The sequence below is a fragment of the Verticillium dahliae genome, genomic scaffold, assembly GCF_000150675.1.
Source record: "Verticillium dahliae VdLs.17 supercont1.12 genomic scaffold, whole genome shotgun sequence".
Taxonomy (NCBI): Eukaryota; Fungi; Ascomycota; class Sordariomycetes; order Glomerellales; family Plectosphaerellaceae; genus Verticillium; species Verticillium dahliae.
The window spans coordinates 294,297-304,980 of NW_009276943.1; the positions used below are offsets into that span (position 1 = coordinate 294,297).

Consider the following 10,684-nt stretch of genomic DNA (forward strand, 5'->3'; position numbering starts at 1 on the left):
CAAATATTCCACAGTTGATATCTGCTTTCAATAGAGAAGTCCGAGTGTGGCTGAGAAGAATGTACTGCGCCACAAATATCAACTTAAGATTCCAGACCGCCTGAGGCTTAGCACACGGTAAAAGCAGCGAGGCTTCCGAGCACACCCTGCCCATTCGGACCCCGCTAGGATGTCAGTCGACCAAACCAAACCTGTGACGCAAGGCCAGCTTCAATCATCACCACGACAGCTGCGAGCAATTTGGAGCTTCACATGCCATGACAACCTGCTCGCCGCGTGTTTGTCCTACTGCACACAATAAATAACAACAGATCCCCTTCTGGATTCTTATCTGCCTGCTTCAGGGGCATCTATCACTCTGCGCTACCTCATTTACCTCCGTCTCCGACAGACGTAGCTCCGCATCTTCCGAGTACACGTACCTTACTCCCCCGTCTACCATGCGCCTGGGGCAGTCTCGGATTCACCGACGCCAACTCTCGAATCTTTTCTGGGAACACTTGTTCTGAAGCATTCCTCTTTACATAATACGACGCGGAGGACCTGTTACACAACTTGCTTTGTGGAGTTGCAAAAGACGAAATGGAGGCGAGGAAGGTACGCAATACGAATTCTATCCTTCACATCAAGCTTGCCGTGATCTGACCGCGTCTTGCAGGTGATCCCCGAGGTGCAGTGCATCAACGGCGGTCTCACGACAACGGGCACCCTCAGACTGACTGACTTTCATCTTGTCTTCTGCGCTCCTGTCCCGGAACCCAAGGATACACCCGACTCGACGACCACTACTAGCGCCCCAAAGACTCGTGAATCATGGATCAGCTTCACAATGATATCGCAGTTCACCCTGCGTCCAACACCACCAACATCCGGCATTCCAAGTTCTATTCGCCTCAAAGGACGTGATTTCATTTACGTCGCCTTCAATTTCATGGACGACAAGATCGCGCGCGAAGTCTTCGATTTCGTCAAGGTCAGGACCTGCAAGTTGGGAACTGTCCAAAAGCTCTACGCGTTTAGCCACAAACCTTCCAAACATGAGCAGTCCGTCAATGGGTGGGAAATGTACGATGCCAAAGCAGAGTTTCGAAGGCAGGGCATTAGTGAAAAGTCGACAGACAAGGGTTGGCGCATTACCTGGATCAACAAAGACTATAGTTTTTGCGACACCTACCCCGCCATGCTGGTTGTTCCCTCTTCTATATCTGACAATGTCCTCAAATACGCAAAGGACTATCGCTCTAGGTGCCGCATCCCGGCGCTTTCCTATATTCACCCTGTCAACAACTGCACAATTACACGCAGTTCTCAACCACTATCTGGTATCACTCGAAAGAACAACATCCAGGACGAAAAACTCGTTGCAGCCTGTTTTTCAGCTTCACCACCTTACAATGAAGGGGACCTTCCTCCCCCGCCAAGTCAAATAGATGCCATCGAGGCTCAGTTGACCGACTCGGAGCGTTTCGAAGACAGCTTCCTTGCCAACACACCGAATATGTACGATGAGAAGACAGGTCAGCGCCTCATATACGGCGCTCAACAAAGTAATCTCATTGTCGATGCACGGCCAACCGTCAACGCCATGGTCAATCAGGTCCAAGGCATGGGATCGGAGCCGATGGATCGCTACCCAGGATCACGGAAGGTTTTCCTTAGCATCGAAAACATCCACATCATGCGTAATTCTCTTAACAAGGTCGTCGAAGCCATCAAGGATGCTGACATTTCACCACTTCCTCCGAATCGTGAACTGCTGGCGAACAGTGGCTGGCTTAAGCACACCAGGGCCGTTCTCCAGGGTGCGAGCCTCATCACGAGACAGATTGGAATTTTCCATTCCCACGTTCTAATCCACTGCTCCGACGGGTGGGATCGGACAAGCCAGCTCAGCGCGCTTAGCCAGCTGATGCTTGACCCTTATTACCGTTCCATCGAGGGCTTTATCGTTCTCATCGAGAAGGACTGGCTCTCCTTCGGCCACATGTTCCGCTTGCGATCAGGACATCTCAATCATGAAAGCAACTTCCAAATTCAAAGAGACGCCATGGCAGGCGCTACGGTTCAGCCTGGCGAGAATGACGGCAGGGGTGATGCTTTCCAGAGCGCAATTGCTAGCGCGCGCCGCTTTTTCAACCAGAACAAGGATGATGCAGCCGAGCTCGACACGGCGCTTGAAGGTTCTACTGGCACTGTCGCAAATGGCGAGGCGACTGATCCTAAGATGATCAGTCCCGTTTTCCACCAGTTCCTTGACTGTGTCTACCAGCTGCTGCGCCAAAACCCCGACCGTTTCGAATTCAACGAGCGGTTCCTTCGCCGTTTGCTGTACCATCTCTACTCGTGCCAGTACGGCACCTTTCTGTACAACTCGGAGAAGCAGCGCCATGATGTTGACTTGTCACACAAGACTTCGTCGGTTTGGGGTTATTTTCTCTCGAGGAAAGCTGAGTTCACCAACAAAGCCTACAACCCCACTGTGGATGATCATACCAAGGGCCTTGAGCGCATCATTTTGCCCGTCCTGGACAACATCCGCTGGTGGCACCAGTCGTTCAACCGGACCGACGAGGAGATGAATGGCGACCTGAATGCTGCCGCTGCTGCTCAGCAGTCAAAGGCTTCAGCAATGGCCAACTTTCAGCCATCGACCGAGATGTCTTACGCTCAGAGCCAACCAAGTACGCCTCCTAAAAGTGATAGCCCCAAACCTCCTGGGCTCCCCACCAGCCAGTCGGTCCTCAGCGCGGTTGAGACCGCTCATACGACTCTGACGCCAGAGCCCCGTGCTCTGCACAGAAGTGCCTCTGCTGAGGGCGCCAACGGTAACGCGTTTTCGGCCATTCGCAGTGGCATCGCTGGCAACATTGGCAGGGGCATGAATGCCCTAAGCAACTTGGGCAACCGCGGCACATCACCGGGCCCATCGACGGCGACGGCGACGCGCACCGAGCAGGAACTGCATAGCCTGACGTAGGGCGTCATGTTCGAGCGAATGCACGAAGCGCCCTACGAGCTCCTCAATCACCCGCGCGACCTTTTGGACGACAAGTGCTCGTGCACCGAGGCCACCACAGCCTCCTCCCACATATGGGAGTACGCACACGGCACGTCAGGGTGGGGAACGCAAGGCGAGATCGACTTTAACATTACCAGTCTACCCAACTCACCCGACAACTCGCGCCCCCCATCGTCCTCGGATGTAGATGTTGGCGCCGGCTATTTCAGCAGTGGTGATGGGGTCTCCTCCCTTCAAGTCTCCAGATTGCAGATGGATCAGTCAGGCATCAGCACTTTGTCCGGTAACTTTCTCGTGTCTTCCGGGGAGGATTTGCCATCTCGAGACAACGGGGTGTCTCTTGATTGAGTTGTCCGACAGTATCAGCCTCTGTGATGCGCAGCTGGCTGGTTTGCAGGCAAGCATCACAATACGTCGCCACAAGCCAGGCCTCGTCAAAAGTACTACCACGTAGGGGCATGGCTGTTTTGTCCAACTTTTGCTTTTTGCTTCGTCTACAATTTTTTGGGGGTCATGCAGGGGCTGGTGGCCTAGCTCTGCGTGCCACGCAGGCCCGGATGGTTCGGTCGTTTATTACTAAAGACTTCAGTAGAAGCACATGGAGAATGGCGTTCAGGACTTATTTTGGTATTGCTACCAGTGGCGAGGATTCGCGTGAAGAGGTGGTGGGTTGACATTTGCTACGAACTGGGTTGGATTCAGCTTCCATAGGCGGGCGTCATCGATGCGCGCTTCATTGACGCCACGCATCACAATGACCATCATGATAAGACATTCGTTCATTCGATCCATGGGTGCCACAACAGTGTGAAGATATGCTTGGCCAGCTCTCTAAATTTTGAGAGGTTTTAACTTGTTTGTTCATTCATCTACCTGGCGTTCTATTTTGTGCATCCCGCGTCATCATGTCCACGTCCCACATCCCATCGTCTCATCTCTACAAAAAGACCTCGAGGTTGATCTCAAGAGTGCTCACGGGGTATCTGGCAGGGGTCAGCAAAAGTGTTCCGCGCAACCATGCAAGAAAAGGAACCATGCAAGAAGAGGAAAAGAGGAAAGCAGGGGAAAAAGGCAAACTCACTTCAGGTCAAACTTGTCCAGCACAGTCGGGTGCAGGATGCCAAACTCGCCAATGCGGTGCTCCTTGCCGGCGACGCGGAGGTAGACGCCAGCGGCGTGGCCGGCGAAGAAGGTGGGCTCGTCGACCTCCTCGATCCAGTAGCCGTCCTGCGGGGTGGGATCGACACCCTTCTTGGCAGCGAGGCCCTCGTCGCGGGCGACAAAGGCGGTGCGCAGCATGAGGAGGACGCGGTCGAGGAGGCCGTGGACGACCTCGAAGCCCGACGTCTTGCCGTACCAGGCGGCGGCAAAGTGGCGCTCGTTGCGGGCCCTGCGCTCCTGGGTCTCGTCCTTGAAGACGACGTCGGCGACCTCGAAGATCTTGAGGGGCACGCTGTGGCCCTTGTTCTCGCGGATCGTCTTGAGGAGGCCGGGGAGGAGGGTGGTGCGGACGACCTGGTACTCGGCCGTCTTGGGGTTGGCGAGGCGGACGGCTGTTGTGCCGTCGTCCTTGCGGTTGAGCCAGGCAAAGTTCTCGTCGTGGGCGCAGAGGATGAGGGGCATGACCTCGCTCCAGCCGGACATGGCGGCCTCGGTGCGGATGATGTCGCTGAGCTTGTTGATGGGGAGGGGCGCGCCAATGGTGGCGCTCTTGTTGGGGGTGGATCGGGGCAGGTTGTTGTAGCCGTGGCAGATGGCGAGGTCCTCCATGACGTCGCACTGGTGCAGCACGTCGGCGCGGGTCACGGGGATGGAGACCTCGAGAATGTTGCTGTCTTTGGACGAAGGCTTGGCGATGTAGGCCATCTTGGAGAGCAGCTGGCACAGCTTCTCGGGGGCCTCGTTGAGACCGGTGCAGGCGTTGAGGTAGTCAATCTCCACGTCCATCGTCCTCAGGGCGAGAGAAGGCGTCGTCCTCGTCTGCTGGTTGTGGTCGGAGACAATCTTGACGGGCTCGACGGTGAAGGGCTCGGCGCAGTTTCCGGAGAACATTGTCACCATCATGTCGCAGACGACCTGCAGCTTGGTGGCATCGGTGGCGGTGATCTCGATGAAGACGTTCTTGGTGTTGACGCTGATCTTGGAGTGTTCGCCGTTGATGATGGGCGGCAACGAGCAGACGGTACGGTTCTTGTCGAAGATGACGGGGTACACGGGCGCGTCGCGAATGATGTGAAGGTATTTGCCGAGGTGCTTGTCCGCTTCGTAGAACTTCATCAGCTCTTCGCCGTCCATCTCCTTGGTCTGGTTCAGGGGCTTGAACTTGATGTCCTTGGGAGGCAGCGCCTCGTACGTGAATGGACCTTCTATCGTGTCGAGATCGTGGGTGCCGATAGACACCAACGTCCTTTGCCTCGCGAGGTTCATGTGCAGCTTATCTTGCAGGGAGATGAAGGAGTTGTAGCTCTCCTGGGTGAACTTGATGTTCCTCAGGATGGCGCCGGCGACGAGAGGGCGGACCTTGGCGGTATCGGGGTGGACGTTGATGACGGAGAGTTCGGGGTTCTTGGGTTCCACGAGCTTGTAGTTTGGGGAGGGCGTCTTCTCCCGGAAAATGTTCAGCATGAGCGCAATACCCTCAAAACACAGCATGTCGTAGCGGTTGGCGGGGATCTCGATCTTCAACTCGGGGGGCGCCTGGACGCCATCGACGATGGGTCGGTCGTCATTTTCGGTATCCTCGTCAAGCTCAATGCCGAACTCGAAGCAGAGGTCCTCGAACTCCTCTGTGGTGAAGCTAGGCAAGGTTCCAAGAGTCAGCTTTCGGCATGGGTTTGGGAGGAGAAGCTTCGGCGATGTTGCGATACGGGGTCACGGATGGTGGGGTCGAGATGATCAAGACACAGGGTCCTGGTCAGCCGCGGAGAGGAGGGGGTGAGGCGCAACTCACTTCTGTCCCAAGGCCTTGTACAGGTCGTACTTGTTGACGGTGATGGTCGGCATGGTGGCGTTTGCGTGTTGGATAGGCCGTGGTCAATTGCAAGTGTAGGTCTATGCCAGGCCGCCGGGGATCGTGTATGCACCGGCTTGGGAGTGTCCTTGAGTCACAGGAAATTTTGGGGGGGTCGTGGTGAAGCCGCCGTCCGAAACCCGGGGGGCGGTAAAAGTTTGACGCTGCTCTAAGAGGAGGGGTTGGAGGGGCAGAGAGGGCTCACGGATGGTCTGGTGGGTGCCTGAGGAGGGGTCAGGAACAGCACCACTTAACGCGCCTTGCGCAGGGCACCTTACAATTACCTTAGGCATGGCTAGGTGGTACCAGCCATTTGTTAAAGCGGCAGCGACTGCACAGCTTCGTGGCTCGTGCACCAGGTGTGGCTCCAGCAGGGCACACACCAGCCACTTGCTCTCTGCCGTCCTCCTGCACCAGCGGGGTAGGCGCGCTGTAATTTCAGGGGGCCCAACGCCCAAGAGATGAGGAGACGAGGTGGGAGGGACGCAGAGAGGAGAGGGAGCAGGCGCTACCTAGGTACCTAAGGTAGGTCAGGTAGGTACCTACGTACTGGGCAGAGAGATACGTACCGCGTAGGTACCACGACCTTGGCCCGTCATTGAGCAACAAAGCTTCGCCTGAGGTGGCTCGAGTGGGTGGGTGGGACCCGGGTGCGAACCTGAACCTCGTCGTCAGAAACAACGGATTGCCATTGCCATCCCTCTGCTCTGCCTTCTGCCCCCATCTTTGACCATCACCATCACCCACACCCTCGTGCGCCCGCTCTCCAGCTGACCTTGCCCACTCCATACCCATCTCCCATTCTGGCACAGGTCGGCCTTTTGCTCGCAACCTCCGTCAACCATTCTCCTGCATCCGATCGGGCTCATTCACCGATCCCACACCCAGCCAGCCAACAACCGCAGCCCGCCGTTGGTTCCCTCGCCGCCTGCCCAAACCGCCGCCCGCACCAAACCCACCACCACCACCACACACCACGCTATCCAACCAACAACCCGCCCCCCCATTGCATCACACGCACGCGATCCCTCCTGATCGCCCAGCCGACGACAGACGACCTGTGCATTTACAACACTATCCCCTCCATTCACACATAGACGCGCATTCCTCCACATCGCTCGCCATGGCAGACGCGCCGAATGCCACCGACGAGCTCTACCCCATCGCCGTCCTCATCGACGAGCTCAAGGTAGGCACCAGAGCCCAACTTGCCCGCGCGGATAGCATCACTGGCACGATCATTTGTTGACTTTGCCTTCCAGCACGACGATGTTCTTCTCCGTCTCAATGCCATTCACCGTCTCTCCACTATCGCCCTCGCTCTCGGCGCCGAGCGCACTCGCGATGAGCTGATTCCTTTTCTCGATGGTTAGTTGCTCAGCGAGCCCCTCAAACCTTTCGGTGCCCCTCCTCCTTCTTCTAACAGCAGTCTAGAGTCTGTCGAGGACGAGGACGAGGTTCTCGTTGCTCTCAGCGAGGAGCTCGGCAGCTTTATCGAGTATGTCGGAGGTCCTGACTTTGGTCACGTCCTCCTGTCCCCTCTCGAGAACCTTGCCGCGATAGAGGAGCCCGTCGTGCGTGACAAGGTAGGCAGATTTCCCTCGTTCGTCCGGCGAACCAAGCTTGACTAAACAATGAACAGGCTGTCGAGTCCCTCAACAAGATCTGCAACGAACTCTCCCCCAAGCAAGTCGAAGAGTACTTCATCCCCCTCACATTCCGCCTCTCCAAGGCCGATTGGTTCACCTCCAAGGTGTCCGGCTGCGGCCTCTACACGGCTCCTTACAGTAAGGTGTCTGCCGGCACCCAGGAAGATTTGCGAAAGGCGTTCGGTCAGCTTGTTCATGACGAGACACCCATGGTCCGTCGTCAGGCCGCCACCAACATGGCCAAGTTTGTCAAGGAGATGCCCGCCGACGTTGTCATCGAGGAGATGATGCCTCTTTTCCAGCACCTCGCCCAGGATGACCAGGATAGTGTCCGGCTGTTGACCATCGAGATTTTGGCTTCCATCGCTGAGGTTGTTCCCAAGGAGCAGCAATCCAGCCACGGCGTTCTCCTCGCTCTTCTGCGTAGCTTGATTGAGGACAAGAGCTGGAGGGTACGCTATATGATTGCCGACCGCTTTGAACAGGTGAGTGTCAAAATTTTGCAGTCCAACAAGAAGCGTTTGTTTTAACGTTTTGGAACAGATTGCCAAGGCTGTCGACGATGAGGTTCTTTCCAGAGACCTCGTCCCTGCCTTCGTCAAGATGCTCAAGGATACCGAGGCCGAAGTCAGGACCGCCATCGCTGGCCAAATACCCGGCTTCTGCGCTCTCATTGATCGCAATGTCCTGCTCAATGACATCATGGGCAGCATCGAAGATCTCGTTTCCGACACCTCCCAGCACGTCCGGGCTGCGCTTGGTACGCAGATCAGCGGCCTCGCTCCTATTCTTGGCAAGCAGGAGTACGTTGTTGCCCCGAGCTTTATCCCTTGCCCTCTGCTAACAGGCGCAGGACTATTGACCACTTGCTCCCCATGTTCCTCCAGATGCTCAAGGATGAGTTCCCTGAGGTCCGCCTGCACATCATTTCCAAGCTCGAGCTTGTCAACCAGGGTATGTACATTCTGCGGACAATGAAGGCGGACAAAGAGGCTAACAGCGTGTGAAGTTATCGGCATTGAGCTGCTCTCGCAGTCGCTGCTCCCGGCTATCATCCAGCTGGCCGAAGACAAGCAATGGCGCGTTCGTCTGGCCATCATCGAATACATTCCGCTCCTGGCCAGCCAGCTTGGTGTCAAGTTCTTCGACGAGAAGCTGGCTAACCTTTGCATGGGCTGGCTGGGCGATACGGTCTTCTCTATCCGAGAGGCCGCTACGCACAACCTGAAGAAGTTGACCGAGGTCTTTGGTGTTGAGTGGGCCAACGAGGCTATCATTCCGAAGGTCATGGCCATGGGCAACCACCCCAATTATCTCTACAGGATGACCACCTGCTTCGCCATTACTGTGAGTTGACTTTTGCTACACGAGACTTTGTGCGTGTCGGTCGTTGTTGCTAACGGTGTGTAGACGCTCGCCTCGGTTGTCAGCATGGACGTCATTGCGAAGAGCATCCTGCCCCAGCTCCTCGACAAGCTTGCCGAAGACGACATTCCCAACATTCGCTTCAACGTAGCCAAGACGTACGGAGTCCTCATTGACGTGCTGCGTCGCTTGCCTGAGGAGGGCACCATTTATGCGCTGGAGAAGGAGGGCGCCAGCTTCACGCCCTCGCCGCGCGGCATGGAGCTCATTCAGTCAAGGATTCTGCCCAAGCTGGAGAAGCTGCAGAAGGACGACGATGTGGATGTTCGCTTTTTCGCCACGACAGCTGCCAACAGCGTGACGGGTGCGGCGGCGAGCGGCGAGCCGATGAACACATCACCATAGATGAGATGAGAGACGTAATGAAGCAATTCCCACTTTCGACTCGACATACCTTTTTTTCCGTTCGTCGCCGGCGAGGCAGAGATACCTCGCCGGCTCATGAGGCAATGGCAATAACAACGGTCTAACAGCACTAGACAGGGCGATCGGGTGGAAAAAAACACGAAGCCAGAACAGGGGAGCAGAAAAAGCATGGAGAGGGGAGGCTGAGTGCTAGACAAGATGTGATACAGGCGGCGGCAGGTGCCAATTCGAAGAGAGAGTCCTGGTACCAAGCGATGACTGTTTGGTATCGTTTGCGTTTCTGCGGAAGACACGGTGTATCATTCGAAGTAGCTGAGCAGTCTTCACACAACGAATGGAAAGTGATGGTAGCATGAAAGGGTGTATGAACAAGATGCTTTTGCTAAGTTGATGGACCTCTCTCCCGCTCCCTGCCTGATCTTCTCGTTTTCCTTGTCAGGCCCTCTGCCTCTGAAAGGCGACCGTGCTGATAGCCTGCCCCTTGGCGCCGCCAAACTGGAAGCTCGGATATGCGACCCGTCCGACCATGACGAGCTTGCCCGCGGCGCCGCCGTCGCCAGCCCCTTCGAACCACGCCCTCAGCTCGTCCTCGGTCCAGTTGCAGCTCGTCACGAGAAACAGGCCGCCCTCCTTGACGAGCGCGAGCACCCGCGCGCGGTAGCCCTCGCTGACGCGCCTCCCCGTCGCGGCATCCTGCTCGCCAGAGAGGCACACGGCGTCAAAGGTGCCCTTGTCCAGCACGACAGACCACCCCTCGCGCTGCGGGCCGTCGAGCACGGCGCCAAAGTCCCCGCGCAGCACATCCCACTCTGCAAACCCAATCTGCGCCTCGCCCTCGCCGTCGGCATCCCTGTCCTCGCCCCCGCCCCCGCCCTCACCCCCGGCCGCATCCGTGTCCTCGTCCTCCTGCGCCGCCCGCCTCGCCGCGGCAATCTGCCGCGCCAGCGCGACGCTGCGCTCGCTGTAGTCGACGCACAGCATGCGGCCGGCCCAGCCGTCGTCGCGCAGCGCGAACAGCAGGCTGCCGTTGCCGCAGCCGAGGTCGAGGAACGCGGCGTCGGCCTGGCGCAGGTCGTGGTCGAAGGGGGCCGCTTCGGGGAGGGCCTCGAGGTAGGCGAGCACGCGGGCCTCGGCGTCAGCGTCGTCGAACCAGACGGTGCCCTCGTCGGACGGGTCGGCCGCGTGGTTTGTGAGCTCGCGCGTGTACAGGGGAAT

At 57.1% G+C, this 10,684-nt stretch overlaps 4 protein-coding genes across 4 annotated transcripts in view; 2 read left to right on the plus strand and 2 right to left on the minus strand.

The window, feature by feature from the left end:
- Nucleotides 1-187: 187 nt before the first annotated feature.
- VDAG_06379 (myotubularin) lies at nucleotides 188-3,792 on the plus strand. The gene is made up of 2 exons (XM_009658757.1): nucleotides 188-597; nucleotides 659-3,792. The coding sequence occupies exons 1-2, from the start codon at nucleotides 583-585 to the stop codon at nucleotides 2,975-2,977; spliced, it is 2,334 nt and encodes a 777-aa protein (XP_009657052.1). The 5' UTR covers nucleotides 188-582; the 3' UTR covers nucleotides 2,978-3,792.
- Nucleotides 3,793-3,956: 164 nt separating this feature from the next.
- On the minus strand, nucleotides 3,957-6,022 carry VDAG_06380 (phenylalanyl-tRNA synthetase beta chain; the record flags this gene model as incomplete). Its single annotated transcript, XM_009658758.1, has 3 exons — nucleotides 3,957-4,002; nucleotides 4,101-5,816; nucleotides 5,970-6,022. 3 exons carry the CDS (start codon nucleotides 6,020-6,022, stop codon nucleotides 3,957-3,959), a joined length of 1,815 nt encoding a protein of 604 aa, XP_009657053.1.
- A 1,130-nt stretch (nucleotides 6,023-7,152) lies between these two features.
- VDAG_06381 (protein phosphatase PP2A regulatory subunit A) lies at nucleotides 7,153-9,824 on the plus strand (the record flags this gene model as incomplete). The annotated part of the gene is made up of 8 exons (XM_009658759.1): nucleotides 7,153-7,218; nucleotides 7,292-7,397; nucleotides 7,464-7,615; nucleotides 7,672-8,163; nucleotides 8,222-8,481; nucleotides 8,532-8,632; nucleotides 8,688-9,025; nucleotides 9,089-9,824. 8 exons carry the CDS (start codon nucleotides 7,153-7,155, stop codon nucleotides 9,446-9,448), a joined length of 1,875 nt encoding a protein of 624 aa, XP_009657054.1. The 3' UTR covers nucleotides 9,449-9,824.
- An 80-nt stretch (nucleotides 9,825-9,904) lies between these two features.
- The window catches only part of VDAG_06382 (uncharacterized protein), a gene marked incomplete at both ends in the record, with an annotated part of 960 nt that continues 180 nt past the window's right edge, over nucleotides 9,905-10,684 (minus strand). Inside the window, one exon of the mRNA XM_009658760.1 lies at nucleotides 9,905-10,663. Coding sequence (XP_009657055.1) covers nucleotides 9,905-10,663 — 759 coding nt within the window. The remainder of the gene's footprint in view (nucleotides 10,664-10,684) is intronic.